The 27,733-nt window shown below is 37.0% G+C and overlaps 1 protein-coding gene across 2 annotated transcripts in view; it reads left to right on the forward strand.

Moving 5' to 3' along the window:
• CDH7 (cadherin 7) overlaps window positions 1-27,733 on the forward strand; it is a 129,979-nt gene that overhangs the window by 34,862 nt on the left and 67,384 nt on the right. For both annotated transcript variants that reach the window (XM_031003575.3, XM_004059526.5), the window contains exons 3-4: window positions 22,510-22,804; window positions 27,289-27,408. In XM_031003575.3, the coding sequence (XP_030859435.1) occupies window positions 22,510-22,804; window positions 27,289-27,408 (415 nt within the window). The remainder of the gene's footprint in view (window positions 1-22,509; window positions 22,805-27,288; window positions 27,409-27,733) is intronic.

Raw genomic sequence — 27,733 nt, forward strand, 5'->3', positions numbered from 1 at the left:
TGACAAAACATTTCATTGTTTTAAATGTATCAAATTATGCAACATACATTCCTTCTACATATAAGAAGGATTATTAGAACTTGATTGGGGAGTGGTTATACACTGTTCCAAATTATTGCTTCTGTTGCTGCCATAGTCGGTGCTGCTCCTGCTAGTGGAAATGATTTTGACATCAGTTCAATTTAATTTAACAAGGATTTTTTGAGCATTTGCCACTCATTCTACAAGATTCAACAGGCGTTTACCTACTAGCAGGAGGATGGAGAGTAGTTACCAAATACAAGTAACATATTTTAAGGAATTCTTCATCTAAATTTCAGGACATTTGGTCTAAGTAATGAGGGTCCAGACAGAAAAAGGACAAATTAAATTCTACACAATGAAAGACCGGATGGGCTTTCCAGATATATAAAGGCAGGAACCACAAAGTCATAAGGCAGAGCTGTGATTACTCATTTAGTGGACTGCTCTTCTCTCGGGTGAGAGAGGAGCTGCTCTCAATTTTGCGTTCTCAGCACCTAGCAGATGATCTGATGTGTGTGTTTTTAAAATACATTACACAGGTGAACATAGCTACAATACTACAATTTTTAAGTAGTCTGAGCCTAACAGGACTATTCAGTCAGTAGATATATGAGTAATATATTTCCTGAAAAAGTTGGTGAAATTTAAGAGAAAGCGAGTAACCAGTTAGTGTGAAGAGTGGAGAAGAGTAAATCCCATTTACTTTTTAACAGATTAAATCATACTAAAATCAAGTGTTGAAATCATGTCTTAAAATATTAGGCAAAGAGAAAAAACATATATTAACTCTAAGGATCTTTTTTCCCCCCACTATTTTTACTGAATTCCGTCCTTCATTTGAACACACATTGAAAATAAGCTTGTATAATCAGGAATTAATTCAAGTTTATCAGGTGAACAACTTATTAAACTGTTCAGCTCTGGACACAGGACTGGTTGCTTGCAAAGCATGGGCTAAAATGAATATGCTGACTGGATGTACCAAGGACACACCACTAAAATTCACAGCAAATTTTACATTACTGTCTAAAATCATCAATTAAGTTTACAGACAGAAGTCTTGCACACAGGGAACAATATGTGGTCATCATCACTGAAATAGTTGGCTTCTGAGTGCTTTAATCTACTCATCCTAAGTAACATATAAAAAATATGAAATTCTAAAAGAAAGAAAGAAAAAGAGAGGGAATGAGAGAGAAAGAAAATGAAAGACCGTACGTATCACATGGTGTGTAAAGTTCATGTTGGTAGCTGCAAGTCATGCTGTGTAGCGCGAGCAGGTATGTTTATAGATAATCACTTCAGATGCAGAGATCACAGGGGCCATCTGCCGGCTTGCTCAACTAATGCATTTGCTTGAGCCTCTAGCCACCTGCAGCCTTCTGAAAACACCACCTCATGGACCAGATAGACCTTTTTGCTGATGCCACTTGCCAGACACTTCTGCAGTTCAAAGAACAGAATAGTGAATGCTATTTTTATATATTTTTAATGGAAAAAAGGAAAGAGTTATACCTGCTTTTGCTTAGATGAAAAAGTTTCCAGTGAGTAAAAGTTTCCAATAAGAATCTATTCTGTACAGTTCTGCCCTACCCAAGTTTAGATTTTACCTATAGCTACCACAGTTTGCCTAGTTGAAAATCAAACTTATGGGTTAAGGAAGTGTAAAAAACAAGAAGAAATACATAGTCTATAATGGTCCTATAAAAAGTTATATTATCATGAATATTTTTAAGGATATTTATTAATTTACTCTTTAAACAAATATTTATAGTTTATGTAGTTTGTACACCCATGTGGCCATACTGGGTATTTTAAATATGCAAAGAAATATTCTTGTCCTTCCTGCAGATTGTAATATGAGGAAACATACATATAATCTCAGTGTTGTTTGCTGGTGAATTTTATTAATGTGCAGTGGGAGATTAAGGAAAGAGTATCAAAATCAGCCTGGGACATCAGGTAGGTCTTTAAAGAGGAGGTAATATTTCAGCTGAGCCTTGAAGGTTGAGAAAGTGACTCCTAAACAAATGGGACTAGAGAAAAAGATATTGTTGTTCAAAAGAAGCAGCTTATGCAAAGGCGTGGAGACTTGAGAAAATACAATCTGTTTAGGCGTCTGTAATTGATTCACATGGCCAAAGTATAGGACAAATAAAAGCTAAGACAACCAGCAACAGCCAGCCACATCACAAAAGTTTAATACATGTGCTATTTTTTTGTTTATTTTTGTTTGTCTTTTGGTAAGTTTGAGGATGGTTCTGAGCCAATTTGCGTTTTAGAAACATCAGTTCTGTTACAGTCAAAGTCTGTAACATTTGGGATGGTGGGTAAGACAGGAGACAGAAAACCAAGTCGGTGAGAGTTTATTCCAGGCAGGATATGGTGAGGACTGAAAAATGGTCATGGATGAATTTAAAAGGATCAGATAAATAACAATTATTTGGAAAGTAGAATAGTTGTGAGATGTTTAACAGTTAAGTATGGAGTTGAGGATCTTAGGAGGCATCTAGGCAGAGGGGAAGGAGGTGGGGAGGTGTCTTACTCACTGTTGCATTTACAGCACCAGCAAGGGGACCTCTCACATAGTAGGTACTATTCAATGAATGACAAATCCACTGTTTCTGGCTCTAGGCAGAATATATAAGATTAAGTTGCAGTTTGGCCATGTTAAATTTGAAGTTGCCTGAGGGAGGCTGGGCGCGGTGGCTCACACCTGTAATCCCAGCACTTTGGGAGGCCAAGGTAGACGGATCACGAGGTCAGAAGATCGAGAACATCCTGGCTAACATGGTAAAAACCTGCCTCTACTAAAAATACAAAAAAATTAGCCGGGCATAGTAGTGGGCGCCTGTAGTCCCAGGTGCTGAGGCAGGAGAATGGCGTGAACCCAGGAGGCAGAGTTTGCAGTGAGCCAAGATAGCGCCACTGCACTCCAGCCTGGGCGACAGAGTAAGACTCTCTCTCAAAAAAAAAAAAAAAAAAAAGAAAGAAAGAAAAAAAAGAAGTTGCCTGAGGGATATCTATGTGGAAGTGTGCATGCATGAAATAGTCAAATTCCTAAGTATAGAGGTATATGGGAAAAATAATTGAACCTGGTTGATGGTGAAGCATGCATTATTTAATGTCTCTCAATAAAGAAGAGTAGACTGTAAGCTTGATTGTTAACAGGGCCCCTTGAGAGTGAAGTGTAAGAATAAGTACTCTACAATACACTGATTTTTATATTCTCTTTCTCCTCCTCATTCTGTTTTTCTGTTCACCCAAGTAGTCAGGAATACTATTTTAAAAAATGCTACATTAAGTAGTCTTAGTAGTCTTTATAGGAAAATCATTGTTATAGACTTTGTATAAAAGGTAACTGATTGCCTGCAATCTCAGCGCTTTGGGAGGCCAAGGCGGGAGGATCACTTGAGGTCAGGAGTCCGAGACTGGCCTGGCCAACATTGTGAAATCCTGCCTCTAATAAAAATACAAAAATTAGCCTGATGTGGTGTTGCACGCCTGTAATCCCAGCAGCTCAGGAGGCTGAGGCAAGAGAATCACCTGAACCACGGAAGCAGAGGTTGCAGTAAGCGGAGATTGCATCACTGCACTCCAGCTTAGGCAACAGAGTGAAACTCTGTCTCAAAACAAAACAAAATAAAACAAACAAACAAAAGGTAATTGATTAGTTTAAAATGGACCCACTAAAGTATGAAATACCTATGAACAGTTGCTGTGTTTGTAAGGGTACATTATTTAGACACCTTAAACAGAAAAACAATCTCATTACTTACAAAAAGGGCTTTCAAAAATGTAAAAAGTGTTTAACTTAAAGATTTCGTGAATATTTTTACTTATGAGGCAACTTTCCTTTACATTTATAAAATATTTGAAGAATGATTTAATCTGAATATTAGAAATGACACCTCTGTCTTTTAGTCTTTGGTTAGCATCTTCATTTGAAACATGAAACATCAGAGAGTACATGTATGTGTGTTTACGTATGTGTGCATGTTTGTGTATGTTACAATGTTACACATTTAATCGGTCAGCTCTTTGTGTATATTTTTACATACAAATTAGTAACACAGTTTGATCTGAAACCCTGTTCTATGTGATGTTCTTAATCCAGTAGCGCTAACATAATTCCCTTTATTTAATATTATGTGGTTTGTAAGCTATGTTGTTTTACATTATTTCACTGGAGTCTTAAAAAAATGAGGTAGAGGAAGCATCGTTATCACTAGTTCATTTGTACATATGGGAAAGTTAAGCCGAGAGAAAGTTTAATAAGCAGTACAGTCAAACCTCCTTGATCACAGACCATGCTCTCCATTCCACGCTGGGCCATTCTCTGTTTAATCCGATGTCAGATGCTGTGAATTCTCAGTGCATGAACTAGTCCAATAATGTTACAGTGTAGCAAGCTTATGTCAAGACTTATTTTCTGTTCTTTAAAGATACAGAAAATGGCTGATAGAATTCTTAGGAGCCTTGTCACATGACGTAATGTATATAATCCTGTGATGCCCACTCTGGGATTCTGTTCAGTAAAAACTGTCCCTAGTTTCATAATTTCTTTAGAAAATGGCAGAATTATTGGGGAAACAAATACAACTTGTCTGGTTTAAATTCCTTCTGCTCTAATGGTTGTGTGTATTCTCCAGTCATCCTTATCTTTCATCTGTTTCTCTGTGGCCTTTATTTTAAATGGCTATCTCTGGCTTTTAATTAAGTGGCCTTTGACTAAATAAACTTTCTCTGCTTAGTATGCTAATGTGTTTATACTGTACGCAGACATTAAAGTTCGAAAACTACGTTAACTGTTTATCACATAGGGGCATGTTAGATCTTTTTCTTAAGTGCCCCTGAGGCTGACATTCTCTGCATTTAAAAATGGCTCTTAAAAGTTCTAGCTATACTCATGGAGCCCCAGAATGTCTGCTGCAGCCAGTCTTTTTTTTTTTTTTTTTTTTTTTTTTTTTTTTTAAGACCGACAAAATAGGGAAGACATCTTAGAGAATTTGGGAAAGAGAAGAAGAAAAGGAAAAAGGAGGGTTTTGTGACTTCTGTTCTCGGGAAGGGTGAATTGATAAGGCCCCAAGAGCTCAAAAGGAGGTCAATGTCTGTTGAGTACAAGTGTAAAGAATCAAACAAGTAAACCTTGAAAAGGTTCCCATGTCATTTCCCTCAGAGAAGCTTGCAGGTGAGGCAGCAGGCAATATTCCACCCTAGGGCTGCGTGTTAGCCATTTTACCTTACAGTGTTTTCACCTTATAATTTAAGAAAGGACAATGCAGATAGAAGAATCTATGTATCTTCCTTCTAAGGTAATATGTGTGTGGATAATACTGTATTCTGGAATAGTAGGTTTTCAGCTTTTTTGCTTTTTCTTTACATGGCCACAGAGTTGCATTCTAATGTTGTAGCACTGTGCCCTCTAGAGAAGCAAACAAGAAAAAAAAAAATCAAAACACTCTTCATTCTATCCATTGTTACCCAGTCTCCAGAAGCCCTCTTATCCATGCAGGCTGATTCTGTTAGGCCTGCATGAAAACTCAGCTCTTTGCCAATTTCCATAAAAAACCCAATTACATCAAGCATTTTGTAACATTTTAAAAATCACTATTAAAGATAAGGGAGGCAGCGGGCAGTGCAGTACAGCATCCCTCTTAACAAATCCTCATCTGGTATTCTGCCCTTGGCTGTCCCACCTCTGAGACCCTGCCTTGGAGGGTTTAATGTATTTTCCTTGATGCTGTACTCCGTGGAGCATCAGCTACTGGTTTATCTCGCTCTTCTTTAGTTGTACTGGGAGATTTAGTAATTATCTCTTACAACTTGAGCATTTGTGTGCAGTGGGTGAGTTTCTCACTCTCCACCCCATAAAGTTTACGAAACATTTGTTTTCTAAATAAATCTAAAAATTCTGAGGCCAGGCGCAGAGGCTCACACCTGTAATCTCAGCACTTTGGGAGGCTGAGGTGGCCAGACCACTTGAGCTCAAAAGTTTGAGACCAGCCTGGGGCGAAACCCTGTCTCTACAGAAAGTATAAAAATTGGCTGGTTGTGGTGTCACGTGTGTGTCATTTCAGCTTCTCCACAGGCTGTGGTGGGAGGATTGCTTGAGTCTGAGAGGTGGAGTCTTGTAGTGCCGCTGTACTCCAGCCAGGGTAACAGCGACACCCAGTCTCAAAAAAAAAAAAAAAAAAAAGAGACAGAGAGAGAGAAAGTCTAGCAAATTCCAGCAAATACATTTATTTCTATTTTATTACAAAACAGAAATATTTCTCTCTGCATTAAAAGCCTGGAAAACAATATTATCACAGCTAAGTCTGTAGATCGGATCTCAAAAATTAGGTAAGATTTATTGTTAATGGTGGTGATTATAAGTTGCCTAGAACATCTCATCACACTGTACTAATCACCAAAGTATCCTATCATTCAGTGTGATTGCAAAGGAGACTTGATTTTGTAAAGAAAATAAGAGTAAGATAATCTTAGAAGATGTGAAGAAAACACATGCAATAGCAGTAATAAACAAAATGCTGGCATTGACTGAAGCTGTTGTCATCATGTTTCTTTGAACAACACATAATATTCATGACTTCATGTGCTCGTAAGGAGCACATGAAAAGTGTAAGACTTTGATTTGGCTTTTCTTGATTTTTATTTTAGATGAGTGCAGAATATGAATAATTTTGCTATAGAATTTGATGCATTTGATTGTAGGAAAGCTGTGGGCGTTATATTGTTGCTTCGCAAAGCCTGGTGCATTCCCAGGGCAGAAGGGGGAATATAGAAGAATAGAGAATTAGAAGTAGGAAGTAGGAGACAAGAATCAGAAATAGCACATACTATCAATTATAAGATGCATCTTTTTCCACATTTTACCTTCCAAAATCAGGATGCTTGTTATGATAAATAACATTTTAAAGTGATAATACACAGTTTTTTTTTCTTTTGTGGTAGTATATAAGATTATGGTGTACATTACAGTCAATGAGACCATACCATTAAACATATTGAATACTAAACTGATCTTTAATGTGGAAAGTTGTAGGGAACTATCGATGATTTTGTTCCAGAGAAGAATAGCGATGTGTTTTAATAAGATGCACGTGACAATGATGTAATACTATGGATTAGAGATGTTGAATAGGTGACCTTTTAAACATCTACAAGTCTTTTCTACTATACAAAGTATAAATTGCTGTGCTGTTAATCTGTGTGAGAAATAAAACCATCCTTATTCAGAGCAGTAATGGGTGGAGTGGAGACAAAGAGAAAGGAGGTTATTGAGCTATGGAGATGGAACATTGTGAATTGACAACCAATTGGGGGTCGGGAGTAAGGGACAAGGAGGGGTTAGAAAAAAAAAAACCTGAAAATTTAGTTGTTTTAAGTTCACGTTTTTGCCTTAATAATGGCTGGATTTTTCATGTGGGAAAATGAAAGAATCCAAGCTCTTCTAAGTCATCTCTTCTGAGAGGAAATGGGTGGGAGTGGAAATGGGCACACTCAGGGCGGTGTGGGGGGTGAGAATACAGGCTTCGTTGTTGGGGAGACCTGCAGTCAAGTCTGTGAAATTATTGTGTAAACTTGGGCAAAAGCCTGAATCCTGTTAATCATAGTTTCCTCATGTATAAAATTAGGACGATAATGCCTACCACAAAACTTTGTCAGAAGAATTAAAGGTCCCTTTACCACAGTGTCTGACACATAATTATGCTCAACAAATATTAGCTGTTAATTATTTGAATAAAAGAGCTATACAACAATTTGTGAAGTGGAGTGAATAAAATTCAGGGTTGCAAATATGAAGTAAAGTAGTACAAGGAACAGAGAAATAGTGGTGATGGGATTTTGAATTAGAATGGATCAAGTGTGCCAGGAAATTTTCCATCATGATTTCATCATTGCTAAAATGTTCCCATTTCACATAGTACAGAAGTTCAGAGTCAGCTCATAACAATGATTACTAATTTTTTTAATATTTGACACATGTCCATTCCGTTGTAGGATATGTTTTTAAAATTATAAGCAATGTAAAAGAGAGATGATTCAGTTGGCACTTTTTTTCCCCCACAGCAAAGGATGTTTTAGTTAATGGAAGCAACATTGATAATAGAGGAGGAAACACCCATCCAAAATTATGCCCTCTAGGAATGTTTCTCTATAATAATATCCCTCAGAAGCAGGTTTCTACCAGGAAATCATTATCATCCCAGTACTGCTGCAAGGAGTTTTGGGTAGTTCAAATTGAAATAGAATGATACATCTGAACTATGTATCTATAATGTGACAGGATGAAGTACAGAGAAAATGTATAACATTGTAAATCTCAGAGAAATGAAGAGCAAATGAACACTCTTAGTGTGTATATTTATGATACTAATTGGATTTGTGCATGATATTAGATAAATTATAATTAAGTACCATTCATAATATGTCCTTTCAAATAAATGCACTTGTCCTGAAGATTGCATGTTCAGGTAACATATTATATTGACACACTTGAAATGGTTTGGCTTTGTGTCCTCACCCAGATCTTATCTTGAATTGTAATCTCATAATCTCCTCATATCGTGGGAGGGATCCAGTGGGAGGTAATTGAATCATGGAGGCAGTTCCCCCATGCTGTTCTCATGATAGTGAGTTCTCACAAGATCTGAGTTTTATAAGGGACACTCTCGCTTAGCCCTCATTCTCTCTCCTGCCCCCCTGTGAAGAGGTACCTTCCACCATGATCGTAAGTTTCCTGAAGCCTACCCAGCCATGCAGAACTGTGAGTCAATTAAACCTTTTTTAAAATAAATAAATAAATAAATTACCCAGTCTCGGGTATTTCTTCATGGCAGTGTGAGAATGGACTAATATAATATCCTTTAAAGATATTTTGTGTATGTTCTTGACATAGATTTTTAAATCAAAATTTAGTTTCTTCTGTTGAATTATCTTAATCAAATTGCAAGCTAGTATACACAAGAAAACACAGATCGTCACTCCCAAGCATCTGGAAATAAATGACCCAATGTCCTTTTTTCCACAAGCCATTACTAAATAGACATTTTGAAATTATAGAATAAATTTTTTTTGGATACAATAGTCTGAAAATGTTCTAAAAACACTCCTGACTTTCCCAAGGTGGCATAACTACAAAATTCCTATGTGTCATCTTATAAATTATTTTAAAAATAAGGCAACATTACACACCCAGAACTCAGTCTCCCATGCCTTGTGCAGTTCCTGGGATGTACAATATATATTAGGTAGCTACTACATATTTATTGACTGTGTTAATTATTATAGTTTACCCACATTTATTTAGACGAGATGTACAGAGTTTCGGGAATAGAAGAGATCTTTAAGACCCCTTGGTTCAACCTATTTTGTAGATGAACAAAGTAAAGATCAGACAAAGTACCGATGGCCCCAGGTTGTCCAACATCAGAGCGACACAAGGGCATGAGACCCCGAATCCCATGGCTGTCATGCACATTGGATAACACAGGCTTGAAGCAGTTTTAATATCATGCTGACTCGCTTGAGCAATTCTAATTATGTTGCTGAAGAGGTTGTTTGATTCATCTTGAATCCCAGTTCTATGGATTAATAAATAATCGAATATACTTCTATATTTGATACTCATTTGGGCAGAAGGAGTGAAGAGTCAAACTGTGAAATAAATGTAGCCATTAAGAAAATAGGAAACCTATTACAGTTTAAAAATCTAAACAGAAATTAAACAGCTGAAAAGCTAAACAGAATTTTGCAGAAAGTAGTCTTCCTCAAGCAATGGTGTTACTGATTCTTCCTTGCCTGTTCCTCAGTTCCGTGATGTGGTCCACTCTCTCCAGGTGGTGTTAGTGGTGGCCTCCTGTTAACACCAGAGCAACCAATATGCAAAAACAAAGACAACAACAGCAACAACAACAAAATCATGGCCAGTCTCTCCTAGGAAAACCAATATGCCTTTCCAGAGTCCATGGGATAATGTTAATGGCTATTTGAGGATGTCGTATTCTCCCATCAGCCTAATTATTGACTTTATTGTGGTCTTTGCCTGTTTCTTCCACCTCACTCTCTTTTTTCCCTTTTTCTTCCTATTGATTTCTGCCAATTTTATTACATTTCTTTATGAAAATGTTTATCCTTAGGGCTTTAACGACTGCAGTCAGGATTGTTAGTGTGCAGGAAAGCAGGGGATGGAAATTTCTCTGGTTGCAGAGATGAGTCCCCAAGAGGGCTTAGAAGAGACTTTGTTTTCCTCGTCTATTTCTAAATAATATTTTGCTTAGAGAAGAAAACCTCTCTTAGTCGTCCTCAGGTCACCCGGGGCAGAGTATAGTCTTATTATTCTTTATATCTGCTATATTTTAGAAGAGACAATTACATAGCCCATGGAGGGTCTTGTTATGTGAACCAGGTTTGTTTTTCATTTAGAAGCATTAGTGTTCTGAAATTGAAATTATGCCAGAGACTTTTTGAGGTAAGCTTTTAAAAATTTGTACCTTCTCAGCAAATTATTTCAAACGTTCTGCAGACATGCTTATTTTCCCTCTTTTATAGCTAGTTAATAACCCTATTTCTCCTCTGACTTTCAAAATGATAGTACAATGGAAGAACATTTACCTCAATCTTCCTCTGTATTTCTCTCTTCTTTTTAGGCCAGTGGCTCTTACCTCGGGTATGTAGTAGTTTGACCCAGGAAGATTTTACAAATAAAAAAGCCTGGGACTATGGATGGATATTCTGACTGAATTATTCAGTAGTGTAGTCTGAACATCACAGCACTTGAGTGAACATAAGATACTCAACCCTTGGCATAGAGAACTAAGGAGGAGGGCATGCAAACTGGGTCGCTGGCTTCCCTGAGCTAAGGCAATTTTGCTTCTTTCTCTTCTCAAATAAAGAACACCAGAATGAATTCTTCATGCTCTTGGGATTGGTCCATTCACAGTGTGAAGTTTCCATAAATCAAAGCATTTGAGAGCATGGAAAAATAAGAGTATGTCAGATATCTACTGAAAGAAACAAGTGACACACTGCCTGGGGCTACAACTTTTATGAATTTTGCCATTTGACAGCCTTTGCTTCAGTGGCTTCTTCTTCTGATCAGCAAGTACACATCTCTCAACAAATGACATAAATGTTCCCCTCTGTCACCTGTGCCTCTGAAGGAGAGAGCATGGTATGCATGAGTGCCAAGGAGCCAAGCTCTGTGATTCATTAGTTACTGAGTTGGAAATGTGTGTGCATGCTGCAGGTCAGGTTGCGTAAGAAACAGACCTGGACCAGGGATTTGCCCGTAGGGAATTTATTGGTGTGCATTCTTGGAATAAACACTTGTGAGGGAGAAAAGAAGGAAATAGGATTGGGCAGTAAAAGTTGTTGAGCAAAGCAGCCTAGGACTTGGCTGACCTTGTGGGGAGGTCAGGAATAGGGAAGGGTCTTCATAGTTGTCTTGAGCTAAGGGGAGAAGGAGGAGCTTTAAAGGCTCACAGCAGCCAATCACTGGATGTGGCCTGTTCTTAAGAAAGATGTGTTATCTTTGGTGAAGGTGGCTCTCTTCAACTGAGGATGATTTTTGGAAAGGACTTAGCTGAGATGTGTTGGCCACAGCACACGAATGTTTCATTTGGTGAGGCACGCAGGGGATCTGGGAGGCTTTCGTGACATGCCCTAGAGTAAGCCGCTTGCACCACTCATATCCACTTGCTTGATGTGGTAAGTTCAGGAAACAGTTCCTGCAGACACATGTTAGGCCCTCTTTCCTGCTGGAATTCACAAGAAGATTAAGAATCTCCAGGTTGCAAGTGGTACTCATCACATCCGTCTCATCTACAACTCCTCCTTGGACAGGCTCTTTGACTTGTCCACTTGCCATTAAGATGGACAAGAGAACATCAAGAGACACTCTAGTGCCCAGATACTAACAGAAGCCCCCATTAGGTAAGAGAAGCCCACCTCCTCCTGATGATCAAGATAGGTTACACCTACGAGGATTGTGACACTTGTCCTAGTCTGCTGGTCCCTTGGTGCCAGGAGTCCCAAGAGAATGGGGCAGACATACCTTGTGAACCTGGTAGGGTCACCCTGCTGTAGGAAAGAGAAGCATACATCAACCCCCAGTGAGTCAATAGGAGTGAGGTAAGAAGGACAATCCTGGCCAGGTGCAGTGGCTCAAGCCTGTAATCCCAGCACTTTGGGAGGCCGAGGTGGGCGGATCACGAGGTCAGGAGATCGAGACCATCCTGGCTAAAGAAGTGAAACCCCGTCTCTACTAAAAACACAAAAATTAGCCGGGCATGGTGGCGGGTGCCTGTAGTCCCAGCTACTCGGGAGGCTGAGGCAGGAGAATGACGTGAACCCGGGAGGCGGAGCTTGCAGTGAGCTGAGATCTCGCCACTGCAGTGCAGCCTGGGTGACAGAGCGAGACTCTGTGTCAAAAAAAAAAAAAAAAAAAGTACAATCCCACTCTGATCCTTTGGTTCTTGGTCTTCAGTGTTCTACTTACCCCCAGAAGCTGTGTGACATACCCACAGTGAATACTCCCCAAATTAGCTTCTCATTGTTTTGGGTTTCCCTGAAACATGAACTATGGCAAAAAGGAAATTGTTTGCCTTCTCTCTCTCATGAATGATTGAAATAGTTTTCGTGTGATTTAGAATTTAAGTATAGCCACTATAAAAAATATATCAACACATGCTATTTTATGGGTACATAAATATACACTGCATACTTTTTCTTCTGCACTATTTTTAGTTAGAGAAGGGACAGTTCCCTTTTGAGTAAAATATATAAAACAAATCAAAACAGATTAAATTTTATGTAACAACTCTAGAAGACATTTTCTTTTTACTTTTTATTTTTTTGAGACGAAGTCTTATTCTGTCGCCCAGGCTGGAGTGAAGTGGTGTGATCTTGGCTCACTGCAACCTCCATCTCCCAGGTTCAAGTGATTCTCCTGCCTCAGCCTCCCGAGTAGCTGGGACTACAGGTGCGTGCCACCTTGCCTGGCTTATTTTTTGTATTTTTAATAGAGACAGACAGGGTTTCACCATGTCAGCCAGGATGGTCTCGATCTCCTGACCTTGTGATCCGCCCGCCTTAGCCTCCCAGAGTGCTGGGATTACAGCCGTCAGCCACCGTGGCCTGCCAACTCTAGAAGGCATTTTAAATTCAATATACTTAAAAGTAATTAACTATTTACAGCACCAATATTATTGATAAAAACCGGTTTGTGTGCTGGTGGTGTTTCTGACCTGGAGTGCTGGTTGAAAATAGATTTCTGGTCCCAAATCAAAGAGATTCTAGTTCTGTAGACCTCAGGCAGAGCTCAAAAATTTGCATTTTAACCAACATCCCACTTGATGTTAGAAACTAGAAACCTACATACTAAATTTCACAAAATAATAAAGTGATTAGCAAAATAGTAGGAGAAGATGAATAAACTATTCTATACTCTTTAAAATTTTTTAAATTATTTAAATAGATGTTTATCGATTATAGGTTATAGTATATTTATGTGATAAGACCTCTTTTTATAGATCTCATGCCAAAATTAATTATTCTGTATTATACCTTGGTGGATTCTGTGTGTTACTCAGTCAGAGTATCCCTAGAAAGGAATTGATTTCATCTTTTAGTCAAGTCTATTCCTGGAAATCAAGTTCCTCCCTTCATTGTGAAACTAACCCTTAGGAGCATCCTTTTTGTCCCAACTTAAATATCATTTCTTTAAAAAGCACTTCCCTGAACCCCGGGCTCAGCTTGGTTTTCCTGCCATATGATTTCTTGGTGTTCTTGATTTTGTGTGGTCACCAAAATTACAATTATTTGTTCAACTTTCTACACTGACAGCATACCCCACTGTAAGCTCATGAAGGCAGGGGTTACTTGATTCAAGACTTTAGGCTCCCTCTTGTTACCGCTTCTGGTTTTCATCCACAAGTCCCAATAAGCCAGACATATAGTAGATAGTCCATAGTTATTTTTAATAGGTGATTAGTATATGTTGAGTGTGTAGATGAAGAAACAAACAGGCTAGATTCAATTTATCAGGACAATCTAGTTTAGGCATGGGGATAATGCAAATTGTATCCATCTAGTCCACATAATAGCTACTGTGCACTAGATGATACTAGTTTTAATGTGGTACTTTAAATAACAGCTAAAGGGACACTTTTAATCTGTAATTTTTACAAAGATGCTAGAAAGGATGAACTAGACAAATACTAAACACCCAAGAGAGAATCATTGAGACCAACTTTTCTAAACAAATATTATCGAATAGCAATGTATATGCACACTTTTGATGGATTTAGAGTTAACAGGCAGAGCCTCCTTACCAAGATCTAGTTAGTAAGTTTAAGAGTTGAATGGCTAAGTCACCATCTGTCCTCTTCTTGGCTAGCTCCTTTTCAGTTTGCCCTCCTTGTTCTGTGTTATCTCTGACATTCTGTGTTTGTCCATATCTTTGTCTAGGCATCGGCTTCCATTAGGCCAAAATGAACAAATATTATTCTCATATCAGAATTGAAAAGACACTTTAGAAAATTCTCTCTTTAGATGATACAAGTGTTGACATTTTCTTCCCTCAACCAAATGCAGACTCTAAAATTTTATTTTCATTGCTTTAGCTGTTATTGTTGGTATTTTCTAATGGACAAAGCAGTGTAGTGCAGACAACTCCAAGAAATATTTTGCAAACACCTTATGCTATTGGTGTCTGCGACACGTATGTGCATACCTTCTCCAAAATGCCAGGTACAGAACATTTGTGCAAGTCTTAAGGATGAGCTCTCAGATTGCTCTCTGCCTTCATTGTGGTGAGTTTCTTCCAGTCATCTCTAATGTTATGACAGGGAAGAAGTGTTAGATGGACTTTTGCCTAGAAGCATTAAAAAGAGTTTTCATGTAGGGTTTTTATTCATGGGCCCAGTGCTTCTCAATGGACCTGTGATGAAAGGCCGAGGGGTTTTCTGTTGTTGGTTGTGTTTTTGTGCACACATTTGTTTTTTAAGAACACACTATACTATTGTCACTGGATGCTAGTTTTGTAAAATGCAATAAAAATAAATTTCTTAGATGAAAAAACAGTTCCCATTATTTTCATTATTGTATTTGGGTTCAACAGACATGAAATTATTTGGTGAGCTGATTATAACAGTTTCTAAGCCATTCCTCTCAAATTCTGTTTTTATCTTAATTCAGAAAAACAGATACCTCACTTTGAGTGGTGATACTTTTGCCTTGGTTATAGACGTTTTCTGCTCAACCAGCCTCATTTTAAAAAGTAAAATTAAAAGTTCTTCTTTTGATAAAGAGCTTAGCCTCTCCAGGGGTTGCTTTTAAGTGCTTCTGGACTATTTCATGGAGTTTACAACTAAGAGAGCAAAGTACTCTCCTATCCGGCGAGCCCTCAAGTAGAGAACATGAAGCATTCACAATTACGCTAAGCGAGGATGAAGCCTCAGCTTCAATTCTGATCATTAAGAATTCGACTGTAGGCAGATTTCTTAAGTTGTGTGAGAGTTGTGGATCTGGCCTGGAGACAGCAATCAGAGATAGGATGAGTGGGGTTTTCTTTAGGGAAGTGAATGTAGCTGTGTGGAATAAAGAATGCTTTTTCGAGTTGCTGTCTTTTGGTCCCTGATGAAAAATCTGTGTCGGTGAACATGAAGCTCTAAGTAACCATGTCATAGGCACAGATCTATGACCTTTTTGTTCCAAAGCAGGACTGTTTTCCCTAAGGAATGCAGATAATTATATTACACCACTATATGGAAATGTATTAATATGGATGGAAAATTTCATTTTACAAAATTACTTCCAAATGCATCTTTTTATTTTATCCTCACGTCAACATTCAAAGCCAATTGTACATTTACAGATATGGATCTATAACAGATGAATAAACTGGGACCCAAGCACCATCAAGACAGCACAACATGGAGCAGAATGGAGATTCAGTAGCCATACCTGGGGCTTCTTTGCATTGACCTTCCAACCGGGCCACTCTGCCTCTAAGAAAATGGACCATGACCCCCTAGAATGGCTGTTTCTCACAAGTGAATTACTGTGAACTTTTTCTGAGAATAAAAACAATATGAGTAGTATTTTTTCTTTTCATTTGTTACTTAATAAAAGAAATGATGTTTAGGGCAATATTACCATTACCTGTGCACTTCCTGAATTATAGCTCTTTCCTTTATTCTTGTTTGTAAAACAATTAATATCTTCTTAAACCACACGTCTTCATTAGAGATGCTTTATAAGTGAATTGTGTTCCATTACCTTGAACCACAGTAATAATTATAAATTAGGAATACTTCAACCAGAAAGAAATGACTCATACATTTGTTTTCATCTGTAACATTTCTTCAACAGCTTGATAATTGCAATATATACAGTGGTATGTGGAAAATATTTATTAAAAGACATAATAGAAAACTTGTTTATAATATGTATATTCAGGCATTTTTACTTCTGCCAATCATTGTTTAAATCTACCTTCTATACTTAAAATTTTAACCTTGTAAAATTTTAATAAAATTACCCTGTATGGGTTCTAATAATCTGGAATACACTTTTATTCTTTAAAAGTGAGGAATCTAGAATAAGTAAATCAGTGGTAAAAAAAAAAAACACACATACTTTTTACTTTGCCATCATTACTTCATTTGTTGACACAAATGCAATAGCAGTATAAGTTTTATTTATATTACAGTGTATTTTTTCTTATTCCAACGTTCATTATAAGGAAAAATTTAATACAAAGCTGCAATTATTGTCATCCTTATTGTCAATAAGTCAGTGAGCATCACAGAGGTTTTAGTTTCTAGTTTCGTTTATTAGTGTTAAAGCTTTCACAATACATATTATCTCTTTCATAAAATTTCACCTTATGTTTATAGATGGTCTTTTTGTGGCATGAAAATTTAGTATTTTTTTCAAAGGCAAAGACATCAAAAAGTGCAACTCTAACATTATAACAATTTACCTTTATGAATCCTATTCCACTGTATCATCTCAAGTAGTGGTCACAATTATGCAAGTTCAAGTGTGAATATATTTATCTCCATTTTACAGGGCTAAGCTTTAGGTAGTAAAGATAAGATCATCAGTAAGATCAAATAACAAGCAGAGTTTAAGAAGTACTAGAGGAAAGAAAAGTTGGTTAATATATTGAATTGATTGTTTTTACCTTTATCTCCTAAATTGAGGATATTTGCCATTTTCAGACTTTTATTTAAGCAGATGGATTGAAAGTGGTAGACCAGGTAGTTCATATCATGCTTAGTCTGGTTATATAGATGTAAAAAGATCACCAGAATAGCAGTGCATTGCTCTTTTAGTTTTGGGCTCTACAATCTTTAATTTAAAAATAAGGAGGGTAAAAATTTAATGAAGGTAATGGAGATTCTGGCACCCAAGGACATGCAAGCACGTTTCAACCCTCCCTTAACACACGTGTGTGTGTGTGTGTGTGTGTGTGTGTGTGTGTGTGTGTGTTTATGAGAGAGAGAGAAAAAGGGAGAGAGAACTACTGTATAAAAGCTGAGGAAACAGGAGTAAGAAAGATGCCTGTTTCTACCAGGGCTCTGTCTCCTGGGGAACATAAACATGTAAGTGTGAAAGTACAAAATCACACACTAAGTGTTACCATGAGCAACAAAGCAAGGCATCTGAACTCCATCTAAGTGGTTCAGAGGATTATGGAGAACAAACCAGAGATACAGGATGTTTTTTGTTTTGTTTTATTTTTTTTTCTTTAAAAAGCTATTAAAACTTAAATGGACAGAAATAGAAATAAAACAAATACTGCTGTTTTTCAAAGTGGATTATAAATTTACCAAATTTAATACAACAGACTTTATTAAGATTGTAGAACATAGTGATAAAAAGAACTTAGTTCTAAAGGAGTTTATAAATTAAAGTTGGATATAAAAATAACTAGATTTTCAATATAAAGCAGAATTAAATGAATTCTGTCATAGAAATTGAAACAAGAAACTACAGAAAATAAACAAGACAGTTGTAAGACTTCAGGAAAAGGAAATTTGCATCGAGCTGAATTGGATGTCTGTGAGTGGGTGTGTTGGGAAGCATGGAAATGCTTGCTATGCTCAGGCAGTGAGAACTAGTCCAGCATGCTTGGACCATAGACTACACTGTGAGATGTGGGAAAACGAGGCCTGGGAGATAGTATGGAGTCAGATTGGGACTCATGCCTAGAATTTTCGGTTAAATCCATAGACTGTGGGAAGCAATTAAATATATTTGGTGAGCATGCTGAAAAGGCCAAAGAAGGAGGATCAAGAGTCAGCCAAGTAAATGTTCCATTCACTTTGAAATAACTTCAAAAGAGTTGAATTCTCAGCAAAGATGTACTTTCCATAGGCTCTAAAATGAGCATAAACATAGCAATAGATGCTTCCTGGAATAAACAGCCACAATTGGCTGGACCATCGGGAAGCTCTGGGCCATGCCCAGGGGCCGATCCATCATGAAATTCCTTCAGGCTAACATTGTTGTGCAAATATGAGATATTACGGTATCTCAGTGTTATCTTTCAGCACTTATTGATAAAGATACTCTTGTGGACAAAAACGTTTAATGAGGGGTGTGATATAATTTAATATATGTTTTAGAGGAAATAATTTGATTATGACAGGCTAGACAATGTGAGTTATTAAAATTAAAAAAAATGAGCTGTTTTGCAATAGCTCAAGTGAAAGGTTTGAAGATTCTAAACTAGGATTATAATTCAGAATGAATGAAAAAGGGCTCAGTTACAATAGACTCATGGTGGAGGGTGCTCTATCAAGCAGGGCCTGATGAAACATTAATAGATTATTCAGAAATATATTTTAGGATACATACAAAATGTGATTTGCATTCATGGTCTTTGTAGTTTATGAGAGTCTGATTGATATTTCTTACATATTAATACATGATGCTGACATAATGACACAGGATTTACATAATTGCACCTCCTCCTCAGCTTATTTTTTGCCTATCATGAGCTAGATTCAACTAAGGATTCTATGCCTCTCACTTTTTGTGCTCATTTGAAAAAAAAAAAATCTTTAAATAGTTACTTCGAAGTCAAAACAAATACTTTGAAAAGGATTTAGGAACCCAGGCAGTAAAGGTAAGTTTTGTCTGCTTATTAATAGAGATTTTTTTTTGTTATTGTTTACGCTAATCTCAGATTCACATTTGCAAGGGTATTTGTGAGTACAATAGACCTAGGTGATTCCTATTCTGCCCCTAAATAGAGCACAAATACTTGTCTTTGGTTGTGTTTATTTTGTTTATGTACTTATTTACCATTTTATAGGATCATAGTTTGTTTTTTTCTTGGTCAAAGGTTTTCACAGTAGAGAGTAACATTTTTCTGTTCAGGTTGTAATAGTTATTCTCAAAGGTGTCCATGCATGTGTGTGTGTGTGTGTGTCCGTGAGTGTGCACGTGCCTGCAGAGACACTTGTCAACTTAAGAACATGATTTGCTATTTCTACACTTGGCAACATTTCTCTTCTCTGCTGAGTATTCTTTTTCATCAAGGAGAGAGGAGTTTTTTACTAAGAGTGTGGATTTCACTCCACCTGTTAGGATTAGTATAATGCACAAAGTCTCACAGATTAAATGTCTGAATGCCTCAGATAATTATGTACCCGTTTTAACAATTCAAAGTTGGTCAATTTTAACCACAGATGCTTACAGTAACTTTGCAAAGACACTGAGTTTAGACTCCAAGCAATTTTCTGCTTGTGAATTTTGGCAGTGGTTAGAAGCCTAGTGATGGTATCAGCTGGGAGAAAATTGTCAGCGATGGGAAGAATAGTAAAGTTTAGGACTTCTGAAACAAGATGTGTGCGTGGGGGTGGGGTGGGGCACGGCTGGGGCATGGGTAGGTAATAGAAGAGAAAGAATTTGATTGTTGAATGATTGGAGAAGCAAGCAGTATGAAACTTTTACTTTTAAGTTCTGATGCTGTCAGTAATGGAGAACAACTGACAACCCCGTAATGTTTAATAAAACGCAGCATCAGAGCTCAGGTTGAAGTTCACAGTCAGGGCTTACTGTGTGATTTTTCTTGAAAATAAATTTATTTTGTTTCTCATACTTGGAATACCACAGGGACATTGTAGCACCATGCCAGGAAAACAGTGATCAGTTGGTGGGAATTAGGTAAATGAATCATAAGAGCTTGTTCTGTAAATGAAAGTCGTTAATGTGATTTCAGTGTAAAAAAGCTTTGATTAAAGACATGACCCATGTATATAATTGATATTTCTTGTGATCTTCTGGATGTTCTTCTAACATTGCACGCCACTGTCAGCAGTAACGTGTAGATAAGTTGCTACCAGGTGCCGCCCCATAGGAGCACAGATGAGGGTGAGGGAGCATTAGGAGAGCAGCACTGAGCGTTTAAGCGGCCCGGGGACTGGAAGCTTAAAAACAACTTATTTTCATCCATCATCTGCATTTGTCTTGGGAGTCAAGTCTTTTGCTATGTGCTGCTGAGTGTGGTGGAGTTTACTGTTATGTAATGGCAAGAAGGAACCCTTCTCATAAGTCATAAAATGCACACATGGAAACCACTAGAAGCACTGAGCTTCTTGAAGATTTGGGGGGTGATCAGGTGGGGTTGGTTGCATAGTCTCTTCTTTCCTCTGTTCCCCTTTGCATCAGCTCTTGAAGACCCTAGCACACAGGGCAACAATTCCTATCCTGGAGCCTGAATCTCATTATAGGGAGTGGGGATGTGGGCTTTAGACCAGCCTGCCAGCTTTTATAATCCTGGATCTGCCAGAGAGTTGGCCAGGCCACTTCAGGCAAAGTTCTTAGCCTTTCTTTACCTCAGTTTCCTCATCTGTTAGTAGGATTAAGGGCAGATGTGAATATTGAATGAATTACTATGTAAATAATGTTCTACCCATGTAACAAACCTTCACATGTACCTCCAAACCTAAAATAAAAGTTTTTGCTTTGTTTTGTTTTTAAAAAAAGAAGTTAAGCATAGTGACTGACATCTGGGAAGTTCTTAATAATTAAAACTATAATAATTCTCATATTTCACCCTTTGTATTATAAATTAGAGGGAGATACATATATAATAGTAACCCTAAAAATGACTTAAGATAGTTAAATAATTCAGAATAGTTGAAGAACACACCTTTTCCCTACACTGAATAAACATATGGCTTAGGATCCACTAGATAATTCACACTGAAAAAAGTTAAATTATAACTTGTGCCAGAAATTTACTTTTTGTATTATTTAGTCCTACAGAAACCAAAAGATAAATGAGGTATTCAAGTACTTGGAAGCAGAGGATAAACATAGCCGTTACAGTGCAGGGAAAGAATCACTTACAGAAATTCAAGGTACAAAAAGCAATGTCCTCAACAGCTACAGGGAAGGATGAAAATGTACTGTGTCCATACTTTCCTTGGTGTTTTTTTTTTCATATGTTATATATCTTTAGCACATTGTCTTTTAAAAAATGCAAACATAGTTCTTAAGGGCAGTGAAAAGCTTTACTCTTTGGTAAATTGGGTTTTTACATTCATATTAACCAAAGTGCAGAATGATGGCAATTATAGGGGGTGAAAGATTGTTGAAATGACGGATTGAGTAGCGCGTTTGTCAGGTTATGAAGTTCAGGGAAATGTGTAATTACGTGTGAGTTTCCTGAGGTTCCTCTGTTCAACATTATGTTCTGACATACAGCAGGAACAGTTCCAGATGTGAAATGCAAATCGGGAGGTGCTGCCCTGCTGCTGATGCTGTGCTTGATCATGCAAATCTAATGCAGTTCTGGGTATTTCAACAAAGCTTTTAGTTGAAGTCCCATGTATGTATTGATTTAAAATTCCTGCTTGATAGAGCAGTGTCGTTTTTTTCAGCTCCAATTTTTAAAATACGGAACAGGACTTGGAGACAGATTTAGAGACTGGACATCCAGTCACACTCGTTAATCACAGAGTGTGAGTGGGGACAGGTCAGGGAGGAGGGAGAGAAGGGCACCCTTAAATAATATGGGGGTTTCTAAGCATATTAAGTGGTATATTGGAACTAGATTTACAAATGTTCTATAGAAAGTTTCTTTGCTTGGAGTAGATCAAATCAACCCATTATACATGTTTACTGAATGCCTGCTCTGTTCAAAGAAGATGGGTAAAACTGGCAAGGACAGATCAAACACAAAATAACACTACAACCAGTTCCCAACTTTGGGACTGATATAAAATACCTTTGGAAATGAGGCCGTTTACAGGAAGAAATGAAATTGTCTTGCTCACATGTACAAGCTGACACATTCTAATAGCCTTTCTGCTGTGCACAATAAGCGTTCAGCTTATCTTTCCAAGAACAATAAAATTTCATGTACTCCTGCCTGACATAAGAATTATTTTTACATATCTCCATATCACTGACTCTCTTGTAAGTTAATCTCATCTCACATGAATTTTTCACCAGCTTCACTCTGATGTTGATAAAGGAGATGGTTCCATCAAATACATCTTGTCAGGCGAAGGGGCAAGTTCCATTTTCATTATTGATGAGAACACTGGGGATATTCATGCCACCAAGAGACTGGATCGTGAGGAGCAGGCCTACTACACGCTCCGAGCTCAAGCGCTGGACAGGCTCACCAACAAACCCGTGGAGCCCGAGTCGGAGTTTGTCATCAAAATTCAGGATATCAACGACAATGAACCCAAATTTTTGGATGGCCCATACACGGCAGGAGTTCCCGAAATGTCTCCCGTGGGTAAGTAAAGAACACTCTGCTTTTGTAGCTTGTGGCTGATTTGGGGAGATTTGTATTTAAAATTAAATCATCATTAAGTACTGAAAAAAAAAAAAACCTTACTAGTATGTGTGTATTGATTGTCAGTTAGGGTGAGGGGAACATTTGAGACATGTTGGCGGCCAGTATCCATTAACTTAACTTATTAATTTATTTGTATGGAAAATTAGGAAATTGTTTTTATACAGCTATTTCAGTGTTTTCAGGAAATTACTTTAATCTTACATTTTTTCAACTTGATATTTATTTATATTTTTAAATGATTACAGTGATGCCTCAGAAGTTAACAAACAGAATTCTTCCAGACACAGGCCAGTGATGATCTTTTACTTTTCTTTCCATGATATTAAGATATTGATTCATTGTTCTAAACATCTCTCTATGGCCAATGTATCAAGAAGGCCATCAATGGCTATCCAGGCTAATATTTGGATTAATATTTGGATTGGCTGTTCTGTTTAATTGTAATGAGTATGCTTGAACCTACAAATGGCCATCCACATGCCACCACTGATTATTTTAAAATTTTAAGATCAGGGATACATGTGCAGGATGTGCAGGTTAGATAGGTAAACGTGTGCCATGGTGGTTTGCTGCATAGATTATCCCATCACCTAAGTATTAAGCCCAGCATCACTAAGCTACTCTTCCTGATGCTCTTCCTCCTACCCCCAACCCTCCAACAGGCCCCAGTGTGTGTTGTTCCCTGCCGTGTGTCCATGCCACCGCTAATTTTAAAAAATTTCTCCAAAAACTTAAATGCATGGAAATTTATAGTGAATTTATAACAACGCTAAGGAGATACCCATTTGGAGATATATATTTAAAACATGAAGGCTTTTTTATTCAAGGCCTTTTGTCATCGCACCATTACTGGAAAGATACCTAGTAAAGCATTTCTAGTGTTTATATTGAATAATAGAAATTCTCTTTTAAATTTCATTTATTCAAGTACTTTTGGAATAGTTTACAGCCAGTATGTAATTTAAGCATAGGAAATCTTATGAAAAATACAAAGTTATTAGACTGGATGAGAGATGGGTTGATTATTATATATTTATTTCCTGCTGTTTTTAATATTGAGAGTTTATTTAAAATAATAATGGAACTTGTATTTTAACACATGGGTATTTTAACCAATGTGATTTATTAAAAAAAAAAAAAGGTCATTTCATTCATCCAATCATGCAATCAACATACCTACAACACTGAGGAGTGGGGTTGCAAAGATGTGTATCATGTGTGCTCTTAAGGGGATCACAGTTTAGTGAACCTAAATTTCTGTTCCTATTAGAAGAGAGAGGGGAAATTATTTGGGTTACCACCATGGCTCTAGCTGCTAGAGAAATACCAAATGACAAGGAGACAGAAGAATCAATGCTTGTGGCCAGGAAGAATTTGAACCACAGTGGCATGATCTTACTATAATTAGCACATATGTAAGCATTGCTAGCATTTCTGTGACCAAACAGGTGTATTCACACTTCCTCACTACCATCCACACCGTCCAAGTGCTTCCTGCTGCTCTTGCTTACCAACAAGAGCAGCAGCAACAGTAACTGTTACAAGATTTTAGAAAAAAGAAAGGGCACATTTTCCTCCCCAGATTAGTAACGTTTAGTAAAACAGGAATTTTCGAGATGTGTTTGAGCAATTCAATTCAACTTCATACTCCCAGGTCTCATGGACATTTTGGTTGTTCTTCATTGGCTTGCTAAGGTTTTCCTTTCCTGCATAGAATATAGATATGTGAACTTTTTGTTTTAGAAGCTAATAGTGCACTGTTGTTTTGATTTTGATGGTACTCTGACATGAAACAGCATGAATATTATGCACACTTGAATAATGTATAAGTTAAATAAATTATATTATTTAAGTGTGCACAGTAGTCATGCTGTTTCATATCACAGTACCTTTTCTTTTCTTTTCTTTTTTTTTTTTTTTTGTGAGATGGAGTCTCGCTCTGTTGACAGGCTGGAGTGCAGTGGTGTAATCTTGGCCTACTGCAACCTCCACCTCCCGGGTTCAAGCAATTCTCCTGCCTCAGCCTCCCGAGTAGCTGGGACTACAGGTGCGCACCACCACTCCCAGCTAATTTTTGTATTTTTACTAGAAATGGGGTTTCACCATGTTGGCCAGGATGGTCTCGATCTCTTGACCTTGTGATCTGCCCGACTCAGCCTCCCAAAGTGCTGGGATTACAGATGTGTACCTGGCCCATATCACAGTGCTTAAATAATTTATATTTAAGTTATATACTTGGCTGATTCAAATGGGTTTAGAATTTTCTTAGAGAATTATTTTCTGATGTCTTCAGGGTGTACTTGACACCAATTCAGACCACTAACTTAATATAAAAATTGGAACATAGAACATGGAATACCTAAACTACATAACATACGTTGTATGGGCTTACAGTTTATCAAACACTATAGTTAATCAAAGTGCTTAAGTCTAACCAAGTAAAATAGCCATCAAATAGTATGACATAGACCATGCAAGCTTTCAGTGTTTAATATTCAAGGATCATTTTTTATTGGATGTTAGCTAATCATAAAATTTTAAACACACTAGTAAGCCTTTAGGATACTTTATTTATTGCCAGAAGAACATAGACAGGCGTGGAAAGCTTAAATTTATTTGTGAATATGTGTGTGTATCTGGTGTGTGTGTCTATATGTGTTAAATGAGATAATGAACTTTTCAGAAAAAAAATGTGTTATTGTACACAGCCAAACTTACTGAAGTTTAGTTTTTATTATTTGGTTTAAAATTTTTTGCTTTCTTTTAAAATGAAGTTGGAAAATAATACTTAGGCATATTACCAAAATAAATCTTGTAAAGATGATACATATAGAGGAAAGAGAGAACATCAATGTAATTTATTACAACTTTTTGAATATTCAAAATTTAATTCTTAAAAAGATTTAAAATACGCATTATTTACCATCTTGTCCCCACCAGACATCCACAGGGCACAATCATCTAAGTCCATAAAATAAAAAACTTCAGGCTGGGTGTGGTGGTTCACGCCTGGAATCCCAGCACTTTGGGAGGCCAAGGTGGGAAGATCATCTGAGGTCAGGAGTTCGAGACCAGCCTGACCAACATGGAGAAACCCTGTCTCTATTAAAAATACAAAATTAGCTGGGCATGGTGGCGCATGCCTGTAATCCCAGCTACTCAGGAGGCTGAGGCAGGAGAATCACTTGAACCTGCAAGGTGGAGGTTACGGTGAGCCAAGATTGTGCCGTTGCACTCCAGCCTGGGCAAGAAGAGCAAAACTCCGTCTCAAAATATAAAATAAAATACAATAAAAACTTCAGGATTTAAAGAATAGTGCTGTACACTTAACTGTCATAATTTCCACGTAATTTTAAAGAAAATGGAATTGGCAATGAAATATATATAGAAAATAAAGTGGATTTATAGCAAAATGGGCATTAATGACTTGCTTAAGTCATTTTGAAAGAGATATTTACCTAGAAATCAATCTAAAAATATGTTAGCTTTAAAATGTTGTATTCAGGAAATTATTTGAAACAAACTAGGACCTTAAATAACACATTAAGAAAGGGGCTTGTTCCATATTTAAAAGATAGGATATTTACTAAATAATAGTATATAAATAAATATATAAACTAAGTAAACATGAGTCTCTCTAATATTTTAAAGATTACATTCCAAATGGAAAAAAAGAAAAACAGATCAGAAGAAATGCTTTCCATATTGAATGTGTGAATATATAGTAAATGAAGAGGGAATATAACATTTCATCATATAACAAAGAAAAAACTATTGATGCAATTTTTAAAGTTTCCATGGCTTTCCTCTTTTACAAGGGGTTTGGTTTAAATTTTCATTTCCTGTTTTGTTTTTAGATCAATTGGCAGAGAAAATTAAAAAAAAAAAATCCCAAGGAGATAGGGTAGCCACCTAATATACAGTTAGGTGCGTCAAATATTCTTTGTCAGTTAATGACATTTTGATTTCTATCTGGATCTTCTTAACTATGACAGTTGTATACCTGCAATTACTTGAGTGTCCAAGATGCTGTTGTCTTGCTGCTTTCTAGACAGTGATTGAGTCTTATAGAAGCTGCTCTTGATGAAAATATATTACCTGAGCCCAATGGATGAGACACCTAAAGTTTCAGTCCCATCCAATTCAGAGTATATCCCAGCCTAATGTGCATCATCCATGGTATTTTTTTTTTGCCAGAATATTTTCTTATCCCTTAAACATTTCAAGAGTTTTATTAATATTTATGATCTCTTTGGGGCTGGTTTACTTAAAAAAATACTGTATCCATTTTTTTATGTGTCTTGAAAAAGATAAATGAAAATTTTCAAATAAGCTTAATGTGGAATCAGTAACATTTTGTACGTTTTTTGTTTTGTGGTATTTGGAAGTTTTAATTCAATGGTTTTGGGATTGGCATCTAGGGACCTCAGTGGTACAAGTGACAGCGACGGATGCCGATGATCCTACGTATGGCAACAGTGCCAGAGTGGTCTACAGTATTCTGCAAGGACAGCCGTACTTCTCAGTGGAGCCAAAGACAGGTGAAAATTGAAATGTGACATTCTTGTAAAGTCATCATTTGTTTGCTGCTTAGAATTAATATTATTTCTAAATATAGTTGACACTAATAACATACCATTTTATTATGCTTCTCTCAATATGTCTACTTTGGTAAGCATGATATTATTGAGGATTTATCACGTTTTAAAAATATTTTATTTTATTCGTCAGTATCTTAACAAAGTTAGAAATAATGCTATATATTCAAAAGTATTTCAGCTTCTATCTCCTGAATGCTTAAGAAAATTTCGATTCTTTACCTCAGAGCTTTACCTGTGTTTTGTTTTGTGTTTTCATTCACATGGG

Source organism: Gorilla gorilla, chromosome 17 (genome assembly GCF_029281585.2).
Source record: "Gorilla gorilla gorilla isolate KB3781 chromosome 17, NHGRI_mGorGor1-v2.1_pri, whole genome shotgun sequence".
NCBI lineage: Eukaryota > Metazoa > Chordata > Mammalia > Primates > Hominidae > Gorilla > Gorilla gorilla.